Here is a 23,877-nt window from a genome sequence, read left to right on the forward strand (position 1 = left end):
CACCAAAGCCACTAGTAGGTTCCTCTCTCACCCTTTACTCTGTGATTGTTCTGTGCTCCACAGATGCAAATGGGACATACAAATTCTCCCTGTAGACCTCAAAGTTATGACAAACGAGTTATTGTCTCTGGGCCCAAGAAACTGCCATGTGGAGTGAGGAGGTTGTCAGCTAGAAGGTGGTTTGGTGGAAGCCTGGCTCCTGGGCATGATGCCAACGCAGAGCCCTGGCCGGGGACTCCCACCAGCACAGGCCTCCTGGTGCCCACAGTGGCAGAGCCTGCGTCTCAGCAGACCCGGGCTGTGGCCGTGACTGTCCTGCAGGGTGGGGGCCCTAGGGGCGAGTGACCCAGAGAGTGACAGTGTGCCTCAGCCACAGCTGGGCTAAGAGGATCTGAAACAATGCTTAAGAGGGTCTGAGGCACCTACCGGTGACATTCGAATCCTCAGTCAGCTGTAGAGCTTGCGTGGCCCAGCGAACATGAAAATGTGGAGTCACGGTCAAAAACCACAGAGGACTAAGCTGAGCCCAGGGTCCCTGTGAGGGTGGCCCTGTGTGGGTCACGGGCTGCACATGTCCACGAGGCTGGCCTTGTCCTGCTCTGAAACAGCAAGTTACCCTCCACCCCGCTCCTCCCTCCCTCACACACATACACACACACACACACACACACATGCACACATGTACACATACATACACACACACACACACTCCATGTTCCGGGGCCTCCCAACCCCATCTCCTGAGGAGCCCTGACACTGAGGAGCTGCATATGGGAGAAACCTTCTCAGACTGATTTTTCATTTTCCAGAATTTCCATCGTCAACACCAGCAAGGGTCTGCCAACACGTTTCAGTTCATGTTTTCTTTGAGCCAGCACCAAATGGTGGGCACTGTTTCCTTTAAATTGAACCCATCTGCAAATGGTAGAGGATTCCAGAGCCTCTGGAAGAAAACTCCGCAAGCCCCACGGTGACCACTGGATCAGTCTCGGAGAGGGGACGTCTGGAGCGCACACGGATGTTCTGCTCCGGCAGGCACACAAACACGCGAGTGATCGTGGTGAAGCTCAGCACAGGTCCCGTTACAGCACGGACACCAGTTATTTTTTTCGGGAGTTGCAGAGTTAACAGGAAAAAGGGGAAGGGAGCCAGGCTTTATGGTTTGGCCAGGCTGGTGATCCCAGCTCCAGAAATCTTATGGCTGAAGCAAGAAACAGGCCAACAGGTCACGGAGCCAAATATGTCTGGCGTTTCCACGAAGACTGGCGTTCTCCTGGTCCCATCGAGCGGGGGCAAGACCCAAGGCCTGGATGCAAAGATGCTCCTCAGCCATCTCCTTCGGGCGTCGGCTCGAGCACACAAGGCCGTTCTGTTTCTTCGTTACCAGCTGCTCAGAACAGGCCCAAGAACAATCCTGAGTCGCCGGGTGATCGAGCCAACCTTGGCTCCCGACTCTCATTCCTCCTCCTTTCTCAAGGGATCAAGTTCAGGAGCACTCGAAAGGGGCTCCGTAGAACTCAGGAATCCAGACGCGCAGGAGAGAATCGCTTCTGGAAGGAGGGGGGACGTTTTCTCCCACATGGCTGCCCGTGGCCGGGGCGGCAACAGCAGCCCTTGGCATTCAGTCCAAGGATCGAGGCCGCGGTGGCCGTCTCCAGGCCCAGGCACGCCGTGCTTCCATTTACTCTGCAGGCTGTGAACCTGTTTTCACAAGGAGCAGTTCAACTGGAGTTGGGAGAGAAAAGCAACCTAGAGGCACAGAAAAGGGAGAGGGTGGGGAACAGCCTTTTCCATATGGAACCCTTCAGAGCCTCAGACTTTGGGGGACACTGACCTCATTGTTACCTCTGTAAATATCCTGTTTTTTTTCTCTCCTGATGGGTTCCACCTGTTAACACAAGGCAATAATCTTCTCATTAGACCAGGAGTATGAAGGAGTGAGTCTGCCCTCAAGTGTGGTTCGGTTATAATGCGTAGTCTTTTAAAAACGTCCACGCTGTCCATCACCCATCAGAGTTGCAAACACACTGGGATTTTCACTCTTCCATCTGCTGTTCGAGCTCCGTTTTTGGCCAGACTCGGTGATGGGTTTATCAATCCTTCGTGGGCTGCGCAAGAAAGCTCTTCACTAGGGCTCAGGCCAGGGGTTCTCAACCTTGGCACTGCTGACATTTGGGGCCAGGTAAACCCTTCGCTGTGTCCTGTGTATTGTCAGATATTTGGCAGCATCCTTGGCCTGGATTCACTGGGTACCAGCAGCACCAGCTGTGAAAACCAAAAACATCTCCAGACCCTGACAAATGCCCCGCCCCCAACAGTGGCTGCTGGCCTTAAGAAAATCATTAAAATACTAAAAGGAGATGTTAAAGTAGACACTGATTCGAAAGACCAAAATCTTTGTTTCCCAAGTATTTCAGTACTTGAAGAGTAAAGAGTGTTTTTAAGAGATCCTATTGATGGCCCACCTAAGTGCCACCCCCTATCTTCCCCTGATGACATGAGGGGCTGTCCACTGGTGTGTGACACGGCAGGGTCCTCTCCCAGCCCCAGGGGAGGTGGTCAGTCAGGAGATTTCCCTTTCCCTTTGCCAGTGGTTGGCCAAGGGATGGGAAGCATGTTGCTGGTTCTAGACAATGAGACATAAGAGAGAAAATGTTTGGGAAGAGACTCCCCTTATAAGATCAAAAATAATAATAATAAATCCTTTCTAAGAAAAAGTTTTTTGGCCATTTCTCTCTTTCCCCCGCTAATATCCTGCCTTGAACTGTGACCGTATCCTTGGAGCCTCAGCAGCCGCCTTATAATCCCAGGGACCTGCACAAGAGAATGAAGGGCCAACAGGTCGAGCAGGGGCAACCAAAGAGCTTCAGTGCCTGATGACACCTCTGCACGGGTGAGCCAGCCTCGGAAGGCCCACCTCAGGCTGTGTGTTGGTTGAAATAATTCAACCTTTTATTGCGAAACCAAGGTTGGCGACCCAGGGTCTGTGGGTCAAATCCGGGAATGAAGAATTGTTTGTACATTTTTAAAAGGTTGTTAAAAAATAAAAACAACTGGAGATGGCCCACAAAGCCTAAAATGTTTACTCAGTAGCCCTGCACAGAGTTTGCCAACCCCCAACTTCGACTGCCCACAGCAGATGTCCTGTGGTTTGCAACCCAAAGTGTTGCTAACTGATCAGCGCTGACATCTCCGTCACAGGCACAGAAACCTGAGTGTGCCAGCGGCTGGCTCCAAGAGGCCTGTCAAATACCAATCTGCCATTATTCCCATTTATTGTAAAGTAAACCCAAATTGAGGCATCACAAAAGCTTTTTAACAAGCTTTTTTATTCTTTAGGGCTTCAAATAATAGTCCTGATTGTCCACATCGGAACAAACGAAGCGTCTTGATGAAGCACATGTGTTCAGGGAATACCTCCCAGCATCTGGAGCACCGGGCATTTCCTGTGTTTGGAAGTCAAGCTAGAGACTCCACGAGGAAAGGACATTATAGAAAAACACTAGAAACAGACTCTCCGATGATAAATAACCGCTTCTGGCTGAAACAGCTGCTGACTCACACAGAGAATCCTCAGGGGAAAATGTAAGGCCTTCTCCCCGACGCCAGCTCCCACGGGGACACTGCTGTGGCCAGGGGGCCAGCGGGTTCTGCAGCACCTTGGCGGAGGGTTTGAATACTGACCGCCTCTTCCGCACACTCAGGGAGCCTGTAAGACGAGTGTCATAGCAAAGTTACAGCGCAGGCCGTCAGCACCTAACCACGGGCCGCAGCTGAGCACAGCGCGCCCGGCAGGCCCGGGCTTTTCTCGTCTCATCAAACACTCTCTTTGCCTGGGGGGCTCAGTCCCATCCCAGTGTCTGGCTCACAGCAGGTGGTCAGGAAGGAACGCGCCTCCGTCTACACCCAGTACTGGTTGTGCTTCAGTGTCGGGTTGGTTTGTCGGCAGAGCTGGACCGTGTCCGGATCCAGATTCCCCCACGTGTCCCAAGAGGCACATCTTCCCACTGCCTCAGTGACCGGGGAGGCCACCTCCTCGGGTGGCGGGGCCCTGAAAAGACTGCCTGGGGGACTGCGGGAGCTCTGTAGGAGAGGCGTCACTGTGACAGTGGGCACGGTTGTGCTCCTTTCTGGCCTGGGACTTGGGGTTAGAGGTTCTGGACTGGCCTGGGGCTCGATAAGAGGTTTTGCCTTTTCTACCTTCTGGCCCAGCAGCCAGACACACAAGGCCACCAAAGTTACTGTCAGCAGGAAGATCACGGCAGCCAAGGGTACGATGACCATCAGAGGGTAACTGCTCTCCCTGGGCTGGGTGGGTGCCCCAGGGCTGGCTTTGGTGGCAGCAGGTGGCCAAAGGACCCTGGCAGGAGAGGCCTTGCCATCCACAGCTGGGCCTTCACCGCTGTGGCGTCCCCAGGGGCCTGCTGTCTGCCGTCTAGTCTGGGTCAGTTTCCCCAGACTCTTTGTCTGCGTCATGGGTCCTGAGGAAACCACAGGCTTTTCCTGAGGCAGAGCTGACGTCACAAGGTCATCTGCGGTGACTAACAGAGAAACGTCGGGGCAGAGCATTTGCCAAAGCAAGGCGTCAGGTGGCACTATGGTGAAGGGAAGGTATCCGACTGCTAGCTGCACGCGGTCCGCCCTGAGCAGGAAGGTGAAGGAGTCCCTGAGCACCCCGGCGCCCACGAGGCTGGCGTGCGGGTGGAGCAGCACCAGCCCGTGGTCAACGTCCCTCTGGGTGAAGAGGGTGGTGTCCTCCACCGCAGGGCCACGGCCCACTCTTCGAACAAGTCTTCCGTGGGTGGGGGGGTCGGTCACTTCAAATCTGGGATTACTGTTAGTCCTGTTAGCGAGCTCAGTGGCATCGAGGTCCTCCCGTCTCAGCGGGTAAGGGACTCCGTCGACCACGGTCAGGTTGGACGGAGCCCGCAGCAGGGGCTGCACGCGGATGCTCAGCGCTCGTCCCGTCAGGTTGCTTTCGGACGTAAACAGGGAGAACTGGAGCTGGTCCTCAGAGGCAGCGACGTCGGTCATGTGGTAGGAGAGTCTTCCGGCGTCCAGATCCTCCTGTCCGAAGCTGAAGGCCGCCTGGTTTCCCAAGAGCAGATGCCCATGTTGGGGGGCCGTGTTATCTGGTAAGTGATCTGGGGGCTCCTCCCATTGGTCTTTGCTGACAGGTGAGCATTGGTGATGGGGACGGTCGTCTGGCCTTGTGGGAGAAGCAGGTCCGTGAGGTTCCCAAGGGCGATGGCGACGGGAGTGACATCCAGGTGGAAGAGCTTGTGGAGTGGCCGGTGGTGGCCGTCGGTCACGCTGAAGTGAAACGCTCCGGGGGACAGGCTCCCGTCGTGCGTGAACCACAGCCGAGCGTCATCAATGTCGGCCTGCGTGAAGTGGTGGACAGGGGTGTCTGGGCTGTGAGCCAGCGACAGGAAACCATTGTCGGGGCCGCGGAGGAGCGTATATCTGATCTCCTCCAGAGGACTGTCCCCATCTCCCACCCTCAGGCTCTCAGGCCCCACCACCAGCCTGTCGCCCTGCAGAACCTTCAACCGAAGCCCTTCTGTCTTCAGCTCCGGGGCCTGGTCATCCACAGGCGAGATGGCGATGTTGAACGTCTCTTCCAGGAAGCCGGCCTCCGGCTTGGTGGCCGACTCGCTCTTTGGGTTTGGCCACACGGCAAAGGTGAGATGATCAGCCAGGGACTCCGAGTCATCGTGAAGGTAGGTGATCCCAAACTTATTAATGACATACTGGGAAAAACTGGGTGTTCCTTCTGTCACATTTCTCTCTCCCACCATAATGGTTCCGTGGCAAGGAAGAGATGTGACCTGGAACCAGATTTCATAGGAAGAGCGCTGAGATTCGGGCAATTTGAGCAGGAGGTTGGAAGCGTCCAACTTTGACTGGTCAATGAGAACCCGGCCTCCCTCCGGGGCGGCAGCTCCTGCGAAAGGGGGAAAGTCAAGAACAGAGAAGCCTTTCATCAGAACTTGGGGATGACAGTGGCAGAGCTGCTCCTCTCTCCGACTGGCTTGTCCCAGCGGATTGCTGAAACACCTTCGCTGGTCAAGAACCCGGAGGAGCCCTGGCCCCTGTGGCCCAGTGGTTAGAGCATCGGTCCGCACGCCAAAGGGCCACAGGTTCAATTCCCAGTCAAGGGCCCATACCTGGGTTGCAGGTTCTATCCATGGCCCTCTGCAGGGTCTCATGCGGGAAGCAACCAATCGATGTGTGTCTCTCACATTGATGTTTCTCTCTCCCTCCCCCTCTCTCTCCCTTCCACTCTCTCTAAAAAATAAAATAACCAATGGAAAAAATATCCTCAGGGGAAGATTCACAATAACAAAAAAAGAAGCTGATTAGCATCGCTACCCAAGGCCTATGAAAAACTTTAAATAGACACACCCTCACCCTTCCGTCAACGTTTCAGGGAGGGAGTTTAAAATCCCCAAGATTCATTATAAAACGTTCGTTTCCTAACTTACTGCCAGGCAGTCTCTTGCCATGGAAACGGGGCAGCTTTCAACACCCTTTTCCTTTCAAGAACTTAGCTTTTTTGCCATTTCCATTTTCTATCAATAGTTTTCAGTCCCGGGTGTGGTGACCTCCCTGTTTAGAAGCACAAATAAAATTCTTTTTTTTTTTAAATCCTCGCCAGAGGACATTTTTCAGAGAGAGTGGAAGGGAGAGGGAGAGAGAAACATCGACGCGAGAGAGACACATCCATTGGTTGCCTCCCGCACGCCTGCAACCAAGGTAAGTGCCCCTGGCTGGAATCGAACCCGGGACCCTTCAGTCCAAAGGGCGACGCTCTAACCACTGAGCCTAACCCGCCAGGGCACAGATAAACTTCTTTGAAGTTGATGTGCCACCCTCCCCACTACGAGGATTAAAGGCGTGCGAAGAGGCCCAGAGACAGAGCCTCTTCACGCCGAGACAGGACAGTTTCATAACCGTGTAAGTTTTACGTCGAAGGCCGAGCTCAGGGCGCTGACAGTTAAAACGGGGAGTATTTCTCCCCACACCGCCCCTACCTTAATGATGAGAGAAGGCGCTGACCTCAGCTGGGCGGCCTCACCTGTGTTTGCGAGCAGACGGCTTGGCCGACCGGGCTCATCTGCGTCATAGGAAATAGTGACGCGAAACTCCTGGGGGCCCAGGGCGGCGGGGGGGCAGGACGCCGTGAAGGTGAAGGAGTCCTCCGCCGTCCAGCCGGCCTCCCGGCCCGCGTGCTGGTACAGGATCCGCCGCTCGCCGACCTGCCGGGCGGGAGGAGAGGGGCCGGCCTGAGGGGCGCTGCGGGAGCTGGGGCGCTGCGTCCCCTCGGGCCGCTCTACCCCTGCTCAAATCACCGCACCTGACCGAGCAAATCAGGAACGCTGACAGGTGCTGACATTTGTCAAACTCTGGCGAGTCGGTTACAAAAATGATCTGAGACAGAAACGCACATTGGTTTTGCGACGACTAACGCCGTCCCCACGTGGGCTGTCTTCCCTCCAGCAGCAGTGCCCGAAAGTTCCCAAACGGACCACAGAGGGGAGGCCGAAGACAAAACATCCAGCCCCTAATTCCTGTGGGTCACCTCATCTGCCCCCCTATCTCTTATCATATCTGAGCTTCCTGGGGGATTTGCCGAGGACGTGAGTGTCCACATGGAAACTGCCCTGGAGAAACTGCTCTGTAACTTAGGGAGCGTATCCGGGAATACTGTGTAAGTAACAGAGCTCGATGGACTGCTCAGGGACGGTGCGTGGATCTAGAACTAGGCTTTTGGTCTTGTGAATTCGCATGGAACACAAGCCCCCTGGTCCCAGAGTCGCCAAAAACTGCTGGGGAGATTTTTTTGGTTTTGTTTTTAGTTTTTTAAAATATGTTTATTGATTTTTAGTGAGCAAAACTGTGCGGAGACACAGGATACCTGAATCGTTCCAGAGGGTCCCCTCACGAGATACTTTCTGATTACAAAGGGGTAAAGAATACCTTCAAAGTGGGACGCCTGCAAGACAGCACCTGGCCAAGGGGCGAAGGGACATCGTCGGTGACAAAGTGACCGCAACACGCCGACAGGAAGCTGTGAGAGAGGCGTTCCTGCCAAAATGCCCAACCTGCGTCTGATCACGAGGAAACGTCAGATAAAACAAAATTGTGGGACAGTCTACAAATGACCAGCCTGTTCTCTCAGAAAAGGTCAAGGTCGCAGAGGTCACCATGGCTATGGGATGGTCCCGGGTGAGAGGGGACTAAGGACACCTGCCAACTCAATGCTGTGTTTGGTGCCGAGGACACTATTTAAACAACTTGTGAAATTTGAATAAAGCCTACAGATTATACAATAGCGTTGTATCAATGTTCACTGTATGGTTTTGAAAATTATACTGTGGGTATAAAAGAGAAAAGCCCTGCATTTAGGTTGGACACACCAAGGTAGGTAGAGGTTAAGGGGGCGTCTGCTGCTGGCCCTGAAACTTTCAGGTGTGTGTGTGTAGGGAAGGTGGGTAAATGCTGACGTTTGGGGAATACAAATGAATAGCATGTGGGAATTCCTGTTCTGTTTTACAATTGTTTGGTGAGCCTGAAATTACTTTAAAATAAAAGGGTAAAAAATAATAGTTTAAAACTGTAAATCCGTGTGTTTTACTGTATCAACCTCAAGGAGGGACCAACAGCGCCCTTTCCCTGACGACGCGTTTCTCAGATGATGCAGAACAGGGGGAGGAAGCCACGAGTGCCGTGGACACTTGAAATCGAGGCGTGGCCCCTTCCTGTCCCCACATACTCCCCCCAACTTGGTCCATTTCTCTAGGATTTTAACAAGGCTTCGTTCCTACCTGGCCTGTGAATGGGTGGGCACGTGGCTTCAGATCCTAGACCTTCTCAGAGAAGCGCTTTTATGTGAAGGGACAATACGAACCACCCCTCAGCTCTCTGAAACGTAACCCTTCTGGGTCTCATACCTTCCGCTGCGATAGAACCACACGGAAGAGCATTTGTCAGAGGCTAAAGAGCTGGATTTGACTCCGGGAAGCCCAGGGGTCCTACTGACACCTCTGCGATGGTTTCAGGTTTAGGGCTGAGAGGCTGCTGAGAAGCTCAGAGGAGCTGGGAATTAGGGAATCCTCTCCCTCCCCCCGGTCACAGGGCTAGCTGGTAGCAAATCTGGGACCGGAGGCCAGGCCTCGGGCTGGTAGACAGAGCTCTTTCTCCCAAAGCTCTTCGTTGGAGCCTCCTTGGCTCCATCTGCCTGAATTTCTACTCTCCTTTCTCCATGGGATAAGAGGACACATATTAATGTGAAGATGGGAACCCAGGGCTGCAGCAGAATTGGAGCCTTGAACTGACCAGACCCGAATTCAAATTGGATGCTGCCCACCCTTAGCACTGTGGCTTTTACGCAGGTCACTCAACCTCCCCGAGCCTCCACTGCTGCACTAAAACACAGAACGGCACCTCAGGCAGACGCGCGCTTGACCGAGATGGCCTCTTGCCGCATCAGTGTTCAGAATGGCAGGCGCTGAGTATTTCTAGGTCTTTCAAGCAAGCACCCAGGTCCTCACTGACCGGCTCCTTACTGGGACAGCAGGGGGTCTGGTCAAGACATGAGGCTACTCATTTTTTTATAGTGAATCATTTTTTGAGAACATTAGGCAATCAGAAAGTTCTACACCATGCCTAATTAAATAAATCTTTTCCATAAAAACAAAGGAATGTGTAGGCTGGAATCTGGGCCCATAGCCTAGGAATTTACTTCTAGCTGCTTTGTAAATAAGTATTAGTTCACCACTCTGTACTTGGCATTTCAATAAATATCTGTTTAACGAACAAATAAACTACTTTAAAAGTGCTTTACAAAATTTAATTATAATGTATATATTTACATCATGAAGCAGTAAAAACAGGGCATCCAAGACATGTCTTACCCATGTATTTAGCTAAAACACATAGTAACTAACTTTTATTGAGTCCTGAATATGTGCCAGGGACTCTGTCAGGTGCATTACGTAGCTCAGTTTATTTAATTTTCGGTTTTTTTGGGGGGAGGGGGTTGTTATACTCATCTGACAGATTTAACAAAACAACTGAGACTCAGAAAATTTAAATAATTCACCTATAGCCAACAAGTGGGAGAGCCAAGTTTCTAATCGAGTCCCATGGGGCCCCAGCATTCCTGCTTGTCCTACAACACGGAGCCTACAGTGTGGAGAGCTCAGTGAGATTCTAGGCAACTGAGAAAGTCACAAGATGTGCTCTCCACCCCAAGGAGTCCAGCAGTGTAGAAAGTAAGGTAGGGGTGACCGGGGCAGACAAATGCCATCTGTGGTCTGGACTGGCTAGGACACAGCCACTGCATGGACAGTGTTTACTACAAATGGCAAGCTGGAGAAAGACTGTCTCCAGGCCTTCCTATTACTGATTACTGCCACTGCCGATCAGGCAGACTTTCTCATAACACAGGCGTGGGGGGTAGGACTGAGGGGAAAGGAGTTTCCACCGAGCTCCAAGTGGAGAGAAATTCCTTTCTGAGCCCCATGTAAATAACTTTTATTTTTACGACTAAGCTTTAAAACAATTTTTAAATATATGTTTCTATTGATTTTTAGAGGGAGGGGAAAGGAGAGGGAGAGAGAAACATCGATGAGAAGCTTCATCGGCTGCCTCTTGTGTGCCCCCTACTGGGGATTGACCCTGCAACCTGGGCATGTGCCCTGATCTGCAATCGAACCGGCAGCCTCTCGGTGCACAGATGACGCTCCAACCAACTGAGCCACACCGGCCAGGGCAACATTAAGTTTTTTTTTAACCTGGAGGCAGAAAGCTGAGTGTCACTGTCGTGCCCTTGGATGGGGCCAGGGGTGAAGCTGGAGGTCCGAGACACCATGCCTGGTAGTGTCGACCACGGCGTGGAATCTGATGTTTTTTTCCTAAAATCATGTGGACATTCCGTAGATCACAAAAGTACACGTGGACAGGACTGAGTGTTCTGAGAATAAAATTGTCAAAGTTGGTGAAGGGCAGGGCCGGAATGTTCTAGAGAATATCTTCGTTCTGAGGGCCCTTCTAAACATAGCTCCCTATGGTCCTGATAAGACAGAGCAGGAGGCCTTCACGCTGATCGTTCCCACAGTGAGGCCTCAAAGTCAATCACAGCTTTGAGACTCCCAGTGGAAAAGGCAGCAACCAAATTATCTTTGGGTCAGCTGGGAGCAGGGGAGAGAGAGAGGGAGACACGAGCCCACACGCTCAGTTCTCTGCAATGTGGCCGCTTTGCTGAAGCTCCCAGTCTCTGGACAGGACAACGGCTGGCCAGAGGAGAAAGGGAAAGAGAACCAGCCCCCCCAAGAAACCCCCACAAAAAGCTCTACCTTAGGCAGATATTCCTGGGGAAAGGAGATGACAGGAAGCCACACATTTCAAAGGGTGAGGTCTGAGGTTCCAGGTGGGTTTACCCAGAAGTTCTAAAAGCCAAGATTCACAAGACAACAAGCTCCTGGGCTCCTGAGGATGGGCTCGGGTGAAAGACTCTTCCCCCTGTGCCCTTTCTTATTTCCACCGTGACCGGCGCCCCCAGGCAGAGGGCAGCCAGGCACAGACGGGTCAGGGTTCCCAGAAGAGGTCAGAGGTCTGGGGCCACAGCTTAGGGGTTGCAGGTATCAGACTAAGTGAAGTGGGGCTGGGCTAAGTCCCAGGAGTGATTTCCCTCAATGGGAAGGGACAGAAGAGCTATTTTAGGAAACCCGAGTTCCTAAACAGTAAAACCTCCGGCTGGGAATGAGCAGCGGAAAACCAGGTCCAAATAATTACCCAAGAGGTAGTGACTCGTGCCCCTCCTTGACGGGTCAGACTCCGCATGAAAACACCGCAACAAAGGGGCCTAGCAATCTGTTCCTCCATAGGCCTCCTTAGCAGAAAGGCCCAAGGGCACATTCACCTAGATGTAAACACAGATTCTCATGGGCCTTACGCCGCTACAAGAATGTAGACTTTTAATGAAACTACCAAAAGCGATTACGTCAAAAGCGATTCACTGGGACGCAGGGGAGGCAGGATGGGGCCCCCTGCTTCTGTTCTATATGAGCGCAGCAGGCTGAAAACGCCCCCGGAGGTGTCAGGTCTTAATGCCTTGAACCTGTGAACGTTACCTTGCATGGCAAAGGTTTTCTAGATGTGATTAAGGAGCCTGACATGGGAAGACTGTCCTTGACCCGCCGGGTGGGGCGTAGCTGCAGCCGTAGGCATCCTTACCGAGGCGGGACAGGGGGACATCCGACGCAGACAGGAGAGGAGGCGGAGTGGCCGTGGGGCAGAGACTGGAGCGACGCGGCCACAAGCCAGGGCCCGCCGGCGGCTAGCAGAGCCGGGCGAGGCGAGGCGGGAATTCTCCCCGGTGCCCCCCGCGCGAGCAGGGCCCGCCGCCCCCTGACTTCGCCCAGTGAGATCAGTGCCGGCCGCTGGCCTCGGAGCTGGGAGAGGGCACTGCTGCTGCTTTACGTCACCGAGTCTGCGGTGATTCAGCCGCCAGAGGAAACTATTAGGAGAGAACGTCAGCCGCTCCCACTGAACGGGAATTGGCCCAACTGCTTTTTCAAAGAAAGAGCCAGTAGTTCTGAGAGAACTAAACCTTGCTGGTAATTCAAAGCCATCGGGCCAGGGGCCCATCGGCCGATGGCCCGTGTGAACCATGTTGTGTTGACTAAGCAACAACCTAACACAGTCGTTCCTACCCGTGGAGGTTACACCTGCACATAACTCAGTGACGGCAAAACCCGAACTGCCAAAACCAAAAACCGGCGGGAAATGTCCGAATGGCAACCAAGTCTCCCTGCCTTTGGGCTGGCTCCTGAGGAGGCCCAGGGAACGTGGGTGCGGCTGGGTGGCGGGGGTGGTCCCTGGCGCCAAGACACTCACCTTTTCTTGCTTAGGGAACTAAGGGACACCGTTCACGATGCCCGTGTGCTCGCCACTAAGCTATAATAACTTAACTTCTACCCTGTGGGAAATGTGCTCACAGTTTCTCAGAACACGTCATCCTAAGCCACCGATCCCGGTTCCGGGGGAGAGATGAGACGGGACCCATACCCCGGGTCCACGGCGCGGTTTCCTGCACGCGGCCTGCGGGGGGTCTGCCTTCCATCCGCAGCGCAGAGGCCGGGCGGCATGAGCGGCTTCGCGGGAAAGGAGAACGCGGCGCACGTGGACCTCGGGCCAGAGCCCTGCGCTGTGATCCCGCCGACTGTCCCACGGCCGGGCTCAGTCACTCCAGCGGCCGCCTGCTCTGCTCGGAAGGGATTCTGCTGCCTGGGGCGCGATGCTGACTCGCCAGGCGGCCTCTGGGGTGAACACTCCCCTGCGAGTGTGAAGGGCTTTTGCCCCATTTTAAAGCACAATGGACGAGTCCCCTCTTCTGTGCACGTTCAGCTCCTCAGGCCAGAAGATTTTCGGCACAAGTTCTTGACGTTTCGCAGGCAGATGTAATATGATGGGTGAAAAATAAGAATGGTGCTTGTTTATCCTGGTAGGTTGGCATGCTGTGGCTTAAATAACAGTGGATTTATTCTGGGATGAGAAAATATCTTGAGCTGTAGCAGACGTTCCCCCCACAATTATTTTGCCAAAGTAGGATATTCAGCGTGACGGACGGTGTCTAGATTTCCTTCGTAAGCTCTGTCCACACAGAGCCCCTGGTCTGAATGGTCATTTTTATCTACCCGTCAAAAGCAAGAGAGGGTGTGGGGTTTATGGGCAGAAGATACAGTGGCTTTTCCTCCCCCAGATGGGGTGGCAGAGCCCTGGGGACAATTTGGTCCTTTAAGGTCAAGGTTGAGAGAGGGCTCCACCATCAGCGCCCCGAAGGTCTCCCCCGCTGGACGCTCAACAGGTTGTTGGCTGGAGCTCTTTTATATACGTATATATAAATATATATATACATATGCACACACACGTGTATATATATATATATATATACACGTGTGTGTGTATATATATATATATATGCGTGTGTGTTTTTGTTGATTTCAGAGAAAGGAAGGGAGAGGGAAAGATAGAAACATCAATGATGAGACACTCACTGACCATCTGCCTCCTGCGCGCCCCCTGCTGGGAACTGAGCCCGAAACCCCGGCACGTGCCCTGACCTGGAATCAAACCTTGACCTCCTGGTTCACAGGTCAATGCTCAACCACTGAGCCATGCCGGCCGGGCTGGAACTGACTCTTGAAATTCTCAAACTTGGGTCTAGGAAGCCAAAGAGCATCACAGCCACCTGATTACGGGAACGTGGCTGAGTGGTCGTGACCTCGTTTTACAGTGGAGATGGTTTCCCGAGTTCTCACTCTCTCTCTACCAGCCAGACTGACCAGGGCTAATCAAAGCACATGGTAGGTGCCCCGGACGTGTCTTCGTTCGGTAATTTCAGAGAGGAGGTTTGGATCACCTCCGCGACTTCCAGAACCGGTCCCACCCTTTCCTGTTCTTCCAGAACCTTCCGGAGCTGCCGGGAAGCAACCTGAGCGTCCTACAAAGGCCGAGACGACCGGGTCCTCTCTGGCAGAGGCCGTAACACCACCTGCTCCAGGGAAAGACCACATCCCATCTGCACGTGGAAAGGGTGGGATCTGGGCCGGGACGTCTGGGAGGTGAGTAATCAGTCCCCTCCCCACGCCATGCACACACAGAACGTGCATCTTCATGCAGCTATCCACAGCGCGTGCCTTCATTTCCCACCTGAGCCTTCATTTCCCACCTGAGCCTTCATTTCCCACCTGAGCCTTCATTTCCCACCGGCTGCACTGAGCCTACTGAGAACGCCCTCCTCGTTCTCAATATAAATTTAATGCTTTCGTGTTTTCTAATTTTATTTTACAATAATCGTGTTATTTTCACACTTGGAAAAAAACGCACACCGGAAAGCCGCCCCGGGCAGGTCTGGACGCCTTCGGATCCGTCGAGCTCCTCGTAGGATGCGGTTCTCAGCCCAGCCCCGCTCCCCGCCAGACGCGTGAGCTGCAGCGCCGCCGCGTCCCCCGCCGCGCAAGCCTCGCCGCCCGCTCCCCCCGCGCGTCCCAGGCGAAGGCGACGGCAGAGCCAAAGCCACGTGCGATTCCGCCAACCGCGCTGGGGGCACACGGCTCCAGGCTGACGGCAGACATCCGTCCCTCGTGCTATTTCCCCTAAACCTGACTTAGGAATTTTCGTTCCTTAGTCACGTAAACCGACAGCCTCGGATCCTGTCCACGCTGCCCGAGAATAAAAGAAGAAGCCGACTGGCCAACAAGAGAGAGTTCTAGTCAAGAAGGCTTTTGGAAATGCAGACGTTTGGAAAATGAAAACACATGTACGCAAATAGGTCCAGTCGGTCGGGTTCCTGGGGTGCAAAAGGAAAAAAGTGAAAAGGTTTGAAGGCTTACCCGTTAAATAAAAAGGTTTGCAGTGGTTGGTAAAGCACCAGCGGACCCTGAGTGCAGGTTCAACACACACACTTACATAAATAGATACATGTAACTCTAACGACGAAGTAACGTATACAATGTAACATTGCACCTTAACAGTAATGTCCACACACATCTCCTGCGGACTGGCTCCTGCACCTCTGCCCCGCTCCTTCAGTTCAGTCCCCAGTGACAGAAGGGCCCTGGTATTTATCAGACACAGAGCTTGAATTCGCTTGTTTCCTGGCAACGGAGCCTCAGGCGTGCTCACCACGTCCGGTTCTGCCGCCGGCGCGAGGAGATGAGGGTTGCCCGGGCAAAGGGCACGTTCTCTTGGCCTCACAAGACGAAGGGATGCTCGGCCCTGCCCAGCCGCACGGACAGAACGACAGACGGACAGACTCGGGACTTACCAGGTCCTGCGTAAACTCGGAGACAGCCTCGGCGCTGCGGTCGGGACGCGCTCGCACCAGCCTCCCGAGCCTCGGGGGACTCACCACCGTGAAGGTGATGGTCCTGTTGCCTGCGCCATCCACGTCGTTGGTCACGGCTCTCAGGTGGTCAGAGGAGAGGGGCCTCGTGGAACCTACGTGAGGAGTCAGACATGCATGTTATAAAGCACACGAAGGCTGCCGGTCAACCAGGCGACCTGGGCAGACCCCGGGAAACTGGAAAATGTGGCTCTGCGTGGGGCCCCAGCTCGCTCTGGCTTCAACCCGGGCCGTGAGGGGCTCTTCAGGGGCGTGATTTGCTCTGGAGCCAGAGAGCAAGGAGGAAACTTATAGGACGTGGCTCCTTGGGCCTGCCCAGCCGTGTCTAACTGGCCCCTAGGGAAAGAAGCAATGCCGGGTGGGGGCACCCGCTGGGCTTCCAGCACGGGAAGGGGAGACCGCTGTGTGTGCTGAGAACGGAGACAGCGCCCTCCCTGGGGACAGAGGCATCCTGGCTGATGGTGGCTGCAGGTACTCAGTGGGGTGTCCACCTAGGGGGAGAGGTTGGCTCTTGAACCAACACGAGACGTCTCCAGAGGACCCCAGGCGTGCAGGACACACAGATACTGTGGGAGGGCCAGGCCCATGTGAATGCCAAGGGGAAGAACCAGTGACGTGCGGGTCGTGTGCCATGTGACCTTGTCGGCAACCAAAGGCCAGAGCGGCCTGGGGATGCTCGGCGAGGGCAGGGTCTGCGTGAAGGATCAGCGTTTCCCCTCCTGACCCTCTGTGAACCGAGAATTTCATAAGATGCAATAAAATGTCACAGCAATGTCAGATGGATATAAAATTTCCAAATGTTTCTTCTCACTTTCATTCTTACCAGGTCTGTGGCCCACAGTCGGAGGAGCACAGGGTTGGGGTACACATCTCTTTCCCTTGCTTGATTTAGGGAATATCCCCGACCTCAGAGGGCAGGTGAGGCAGAGGCTGACAGTCACCCGCCCGGAGTCTCACCTGCTCTCTCTGGCTCAGCTCATGCTAACGGGCTCAGCGTGGGCCTTGCACAGGGAAGTCCGGGGAAGGCGCTTTATAAACTATTTACGACTTTGCGTGAACTGCCCAGTCATCACTCAGCCCCCTGAACGACGTCCACTCCGCTGTCCTTGCTCAGGCGCTGAGCCTTAGCGAGTGAGGACCACTAATTGTCGTGTTAAACCCGCGCGGCTCTCACAGGCAGGACCCTGACTACAATGAATGAAAGGGGAGGCCGGCCGGGGTCTGGACGGTTTCCACCCAGGCGTGGATTGTTCTGGGCCCTCGATTCGGAGGCCCTGACAACAAAGCAAAATAAACAAGTGGGACCACATCAGACTCAAAAGCTCTGCTCAGAGAAAGGAACCATCGCCAACGTGACAAAGCCTGTGGAACAGGAGATATCTGCCAACCACATACCTGGTAAGAGGTTACCAACCGAAGTCCACCCGGAACGCCTACAACTCAATTTAAAAACGGACAAAGGGCCTACCAGACATGCAAGCAGGTATCTGTTTCAATACCACGAGGAAGGATGGGGAAGCTTGGAGGGGCTGAGCCACATGCCCAACGGCCAAGCACACGCCTCCCTGACTCCGAGAGGCTTCTGAAGGTGACGCCGTGTGGCCTACCCCATACCACCCGGAGCTCAGCACTGAGATGAGTTTGAGTTAGGAAATAATGCAACGAATCGTTCAACAATTCCCACAGATTCCTCGCCTCCCGAGCACCCCGCCCTCCCCTGGGCCTCGCTGCTGCAGTCCCGCTACTCCCGGGGTCCCGCCCCCTCCGCGGCCCCCATCGGGGTGCTGCTGGCTCTACGGGGCAGCCCCAGGCCTGTCTGGCCAACAGGCTCTCCCTGCCCCCTGCCCTCTGGGAAATTTCTGTCCCCTGAACTCGCGTCGCTCACCCAATCGGAACCACTCGCCAGAAACAGCCTAATGTGTTTTGCTGGATTACTGTGCTCGAGTGTGTGTCTCTTATTTTCCCCAACAGCGGGCCTTTCCTGGCTCCTGGAGGACTGACAATCTCTTCCTTGAGCTCTCAGTTACCCCCCACTCACTCGCACAACATTCAAGTCAGTGTTTCAGGACTAGCCGACCAAAGGGTTTCACAAACCTCTGCTCTAAACCCGTCCACAGCACGCTGTGACCTCCTCCTGCTTTCTTCTCACTGTGACTCCCACCGTGGGGACAGATGGCCCACTGGTGAGACGTGATTCCTGCTGCACTATAACCGAACCCCAAGGGCACTGAGGTCACACAATTAGCCAGCAATACCCTGCACTCTGGGTCCCTGTAAGCTCACACTCGGGCCGGTCTGACAGCTCTCAAGGTCAGCCGCTCCCTGGTTCTCTGTAAAAGAGCCAAGTACGATCTGGATACAGAGGAAAACCAGGTCCCGAGGCCACAGCATGTTCCAGCTCGCCACCACTAAAGATAAACAAACAAACCATTCAATGGTCGCATTCAAGGTGAAAGACTGGCTACAAAACTCCTTTCTGTGGAATGTATTTTACAGAAAGAAATAGTACATGCATTTATATATATATATATACACACGTAAATATATATGCATGTATATGTGCACGTGCATGTGTTCATGTTTATATAAATACAAAATGACAATGAAAATGTACATTGAGTAGATTTTTTTCTTAGTTTACACACAGAGAAGCTCATTTGGAACCGCAGTCCTTCCTACTCTAAAATAACTGAGTTATAAAGAGTGACTTTCACATTTGGAGGGCGTGGGAGCTGTAGTTCACCTTAAAACATTCACCATGAAGTATTCTCACAATTGTTATTTTGTTTGTTTGCTTTTGTTAATCTTCACCCAAGGATATTTTTTCCATTGATTTTTTTTTACAGAGATTGGGAGGGCGGGAGGGAGTCTGTGTGGGAGGGAGAGGGACAGAAACATCGATGTGGGAGAGACATACTGACTGGCTGCCTCCCGCACGTACCCCGACTGGGGCAGGGATCCAACCTGCAGCCCACGTACGTGTCCTTGACTGGGAATCGAACCCGAGACCCTTCAGTGCGTGGGCGGATGCTTTAACCACTGAGAGACACCAGCCAGGGCCTTCCAGTTATTCTGGCTCATCCTACAAATTCTCGCAGGCCTCCAGCCCGGGCCCCTTGTTAAGACTGTGTAAGCGAAGGAGGGGAACCAGCAAAGTTGGCCGCTGGCAGAGAAAGTCCACCTGGTACGAGATGGGCGGGAGGAAAAATAAAACATTGACGAAGGCCGGTCGCAAAATTTCTCTAACCCAGGACGTAAAGCACACACAGTGTCTACACACCGCTGCTGCTTGTTAAGTGGCTCTGCATGTTTTCCTGGCGGGTCCACGGATCCATCAATAACTTTGAGAAGACAGAAGGAGCCGCCGGCAGGACGCCCCGGTCCCGGGCAGGGACACCGTGAGACAGGCAGCCCCGCGCAGGCCCTCGGACCGGGCGGGAGGACCTGGGATCCGAGCGCGGGGTTTGGGGTCAGAGTTGGCACGAGCTCGGTCTTGGGGCTTACGGCTCCTATTAATTACGTGACTTCGAGCTTCCCAAGCCTCCGTGTTTGTTATCTGCCAAATGGGGATGATGAAAACTTGCTCTTATAAACATTCTTTCATTTATATCCGCAAGACAACCCAAAACAGCAGCTAGAAAACTTAAAGCACTATAAAAACACAGGTCTCGGTAGTATCTGAATGTCCGTTCCGTAACGAGAACAGATTTTCTATTATAAAAAGGAGTAGATCTCCCCTGATACTTCAGGACATTTAGGTCAACCCAAGTCTGACTAGAGCAGCAGCCGCTGAGAGCTGACACCCAGCGTCACACCGGAGGTGGGACACCGTGGGCCTCCCTTCCCCCTCAGCCACGGGGCGGGCCGGCCAACGAGGACGGCAGGCTACGGGGCCTGCTCCCACCTGGACCTGACGCAGCAGGGGGCGGTCAGGAGGGAAGAGGAGTGGCCGGGCCAATATGTCAGGTGGCTGCTGCAGAACGGGCTGGGGAGGCCCACTGGTCCCCGGAGAGGGGCCTGGGAGATGGGGTCCTCAGATCCACACCCTCACCGGGGATTCCGACTCGGGACAGACTGGGCCCTGCTGCTCGGGGGTGTTAGGGCAGGAAAAACACCAGGAACCGCCGCACCAGTGACTCATGGGGTCTAAAACCTGTGACTCCGGTTCTCCCGTCCACACCCACCCCCGCTGAGACCTGACCAAACGCAGGAGCCACGTAATGGAAAAGGGCACGGAAACCCACCTTCCTTCCCACCGGCCGGGGGACCGGGGCCGGCGCAGAAACCAAGGGCGACGGAGCTGGCGGGCTGGGGGCGCTCACTGGGACTCGAGAATAACGGGCCAGCTCCTGGGGGCCCCTGGGCCCAGGGGGGCGCCAGCACAGGTGTGGGGCGCGTCGGAAGGAAAGGAGTCCATCACTCGGGCCTCCGTCCGCTTACTGGACAGGGGGCTATGAAAACTATGTGTTTTGTTTAGTTCCACACAGGCGGCCAGGGAATTTGGACCACTTTCATATACGTTTCTTGCTAAACTATTATTCTGCAAAACAGGCACCAGAAACCTCGAACTTTTAGGCTCTGGTGCCTACGAGACCCCTTTAGTCCAACGCCACTGTCTTCAGTGACCAGCCCAGAGTGTAGCCGGAGCACGTGAGAGGGATTTTATCTTCTGCAGCAACCAGAGTTTCCCTGGGTTACAACGTGATTTTTATGGATTACTGTATCTTTGCAAATTACCAGGGTGCAGTAGTTCCTTTGCTTATTTTTGCAAACGGTTAATGGCACCCCCATCGCCTAGAAAAGTCGGGAGAGGCACCACGCTGGTTCTCAGAGAAAAATTATGGCCACAAAAATGGCTTACAGTGAACGAATCCGGGTTAATAAATTTTTAACTGGGTTTCGATACGGTTTCTGCTCATGAGCTCTCAGGCTTAAGGCAACTCAAAATTTCTCCTAAAATTTGTTAATTCTTTAGCTTGTTTTTGAAGTTACCGAGGGTGGCTTTCCCCGAGTGCACTGTGGGAGCGTGGGAGCCGTGCCCACCGATGACGGGTCACAGCCAGGTCCCGTCACCTCTCTGCGCCGCAGCTGCTGGCTTCCTGTGAGTTTATCACCCGCCGCACACAAGGTGAGAATTCAGGGACCAGCCCAGTGCCCAGCCCCACGGCTGCACTTGAGAGCACCCTGGGGCTTAAAAAAAAAAAATGGTCAGGCCCCACCCCAGAGACCGACACTTAGCTGGCGCCAGGGGAGGCCCAGGCGCCGGTATTTTAAAAGCTTCCCAGGGGTTGAGAACCGTGGGCTGCAGAAACCGTAATAAATAAAGTGATTCCTGTGTTGTCTATATTTTACTGGTGACATGTACCAATGAAGAGGTCATAACGCACAGGGCTTTGCTATTTTTTTAACCGTAAAATAAGTCGTTTTCTGTGCTGTCTACCTCAGCGCAAGTGTAAATTTCTTCTCTCGTTTTTTGTTACACACCCTGCTGCTGGGTAAATCCTTTCCTGTCCCCGTGGCGAGGATTCTGAGCCAGAGCTGCTTCCTCGGATCCGTCCCCCTCGGCCAGGCTGAGGCTCCTGCAAACAGCAGTGCGGGGGCCGCAGGGCCCTGGAGCAAGGACAGTCTCTACAAGCACAGGGCTTTTCTATGGGGGGGAGAAGAGAAAACTCCGAGACCTAGCGGCTCCCCTCGCTCTGAGGGCATTAAGGACAGAGGAGGAAGGGTGCGGGGCCCGCAAAGACGGGGCGTCAGTGGTTCCTCCGGCCACCGGCTCGACCACCCCTCCCTCTGCAGAGGAACAGTGGGGAGGGGGCACTGGAACGACCCAGCCTTGCCTTTGCTGAATTCCTGCGAAAAGAGAAGTCTTCCTGGGATTTTATAACGGCTGTTGCTGTCCCTGCATGGTCTGCACCGTGCTCTACACCAGGAAGGCAGAACCTCCTACATACACTGAGAAACACTTAAACCCAAACCCTCAAGTCAGACTCTCACCTGGGAAGATGCTCAGGCCTCTGTTCACTTCTAGGCTGAGGGTCAGCGCTCGAGCTGTGATGTGGAAAGTCTGTCGTGGCGTGAAGTGCAAACCATCAGTGACCTGAAAACTGAAGCCTCCCGACATCGCTCCTTCGAAAAAGGAAATTACACGCTAGTCAGATTGGCTGTTCTGCAGAAGTCACCACTGTCACCCTCCCTCCCGCCCGACGCCCCTGCAAAGCAGCCCCTTTAGCGGGAGAGGGTGACACAGCCAGAGCTCTCCCAGGCAAACATCGCCAAGCACCGAGTTAAAGGAGCATCGATAAAGGTCTGAAATGCACAGTCCCCCTCCCCTCCCGTGACATAGTGAAAGAGAGCAAAGATGGGCCCGGCCGGGCTGGCTCAGCGGTTCAGCATCGACCCAGGATCCAGGCGATCGGGGTTCGATCCCGGTCAGGGCACAGGCCTGGGTTGCTGGCTCGATCCCCAGTCGGGGGCGTGCAGGAGGCAGCCGATCAGTGACTCTCTCATCATTGATGTTTCTCTCTCCCCCTCTCCCTTCCTCTCTCTGAAATCAATAAAGATATATTTTAAAAAAAAACAAAACCAAAGATGGTACCTCCAAAAACTTACTTTTAATTTTAATGACTATTTCCTGCATTTTATTATTTGGAATCATTTATACCCAGTAAAAGTAAGGCACGAAAAACACACACACACTCACACACCAGCAACTTCTGAAATGTTGGTTACACTCACTTGGTCATACTGAAAATCAGAACTAGGGGGAAGTAAATAACACTGAGACCCTCCCCCCATAAGGCCTAATTATTCATCCATCTACCTCAGACTGGCTGGCGGGCGCTAATGGGGAAGGATCCAGGCCCGCTTTGGTTAAATTCCCGCAAGAAGAGAATTCCACGCCCACACTTCTGTCAAGGGACCGGTGGTGTCGGGAAAGGTGTAAATTAACGTATGAGCGGAGCAGACACAGAAATGGCCCCTATCGATCCAGTTCCAGGGCTGCTTTACCAGTCGGCTCGCAGGGCACAGAAGGTCCACTGCAGACGACCCGACGGTCACGTGCCCAACCCCCATGAAAACGTCCACCCAGCAGCAAATGTGCAGGCCGTCCGGTCTCTGCGCCATGTGACAGGTAGAACGTCCCCTTGTTGCCCTCGGGGACGTGTGGGAAGCGTTCAGACCCCCTGCGTAACGCGGTTTCATAAAGGCTGGCCGGGGGCTCACAGCCTCTTCCAGCCCAGAGAGGTCTCCTTCCTCCCCCAGAGGCCGCAGGGCTCAGAACTTCCCACCGCGCGAGCCAGCGTCCAGAAGGCGGGGGGTTCTGCGCCTGCCTAATTAGACCCGGGCCCACGCCAGCGCCGTCTGCTCGCTTGCTTGTTTTCACTGGAAACAGCGCTTGGAAAGTTGTGTTTCGTGAAACATGACAGGAGGGAGAGGATGCCTTCGGCCATGAGGCACCGTGAACACTTCATGCATCCGGAGACAAAATGATACTGGAATCAAAAGGAATTCCGTCAAAACAAATCCCAGGACAGTCCTGGGAAGGCCCTGACAACCCCACTAACTACGACCAGCGGCGGGAAAGGCGGGGGACCTGTGGATTTTCTACTGAAAACCAGATTTTCCTGACAGCCCTTCCAGAAGGACGGCCTTAAACCACTCAGCCTCTCCCGTCTCAGCGTGATCCACCCACTTCGGTTGTTCCGTGGACTAGGATTAGATTAACGGCAGAGCACTTTGCTAATATAAAATGCTAAGGGGGCTAATTAAGCCCGAGCCTTTGTCCGGGGCTGCCGATGGCCAGACGAGGGCGAGAGGAGCAGCTGGGCTCGGCCTCCCGTCCACTTACAGCGAGTGATGGGTCGGCTCTCGAAGGACCTGCCCTCTACCCTCCTTCCTGCTTTTTCCAGAGAATTATTTTTCTACTCGACAAGAGCAAGAATTGACCTGGTGGTTGACAA

The 23,877-nt window shown here is 54.0% G+C and overlaps 1 protein-coding gene across 1 annotated transcript in view; it reads right to left on the reverse strand.

Annotated features, from left to right (window-relative positions):
- Window positions 1-3,344: 3,344 nt before the first annotated feature.
- LOC308554944 (chondroitin sulfate proteoglycan 4-like) overlaps window positions 3,345-23,877 on the reverse strand; it is a 43,709-nt gene continuing 23,176 nt past the window's right edge. Inside the window, 5 exon segments of the mRNA XM_081132605.1 lie at window positions 3,345-5,120; window positions 5,123-5,947; window positions 7,082-7,262; window positions 15,839-16,011; window positions 21,911-22,042. Coding sequence (XP_080988731.1) covers window positions 3,901-5,120; window positions 5,123-5,947; window positions 7,082-7,262; window positions 15,839-16,011; window positions 21,911-22,042 — 2,531 coding nt within the window. The 3' untranslated portion in view covers window positions 3,345-3,900.

This window comes from Miniopterus schreibersii (assembly GCF_964146895.1).
Source record: "Miniopterus schreibersii genome assembly, chromosome: 3".
In the NCBI taxonomy this organism is placed as follows: domain Eukaryota; kingdom Metazoa; phylum Chordata; class Mammalia; order Chiroptera; family Miniopteridae; genus Miniopterus; species Miniopterus schreibersii.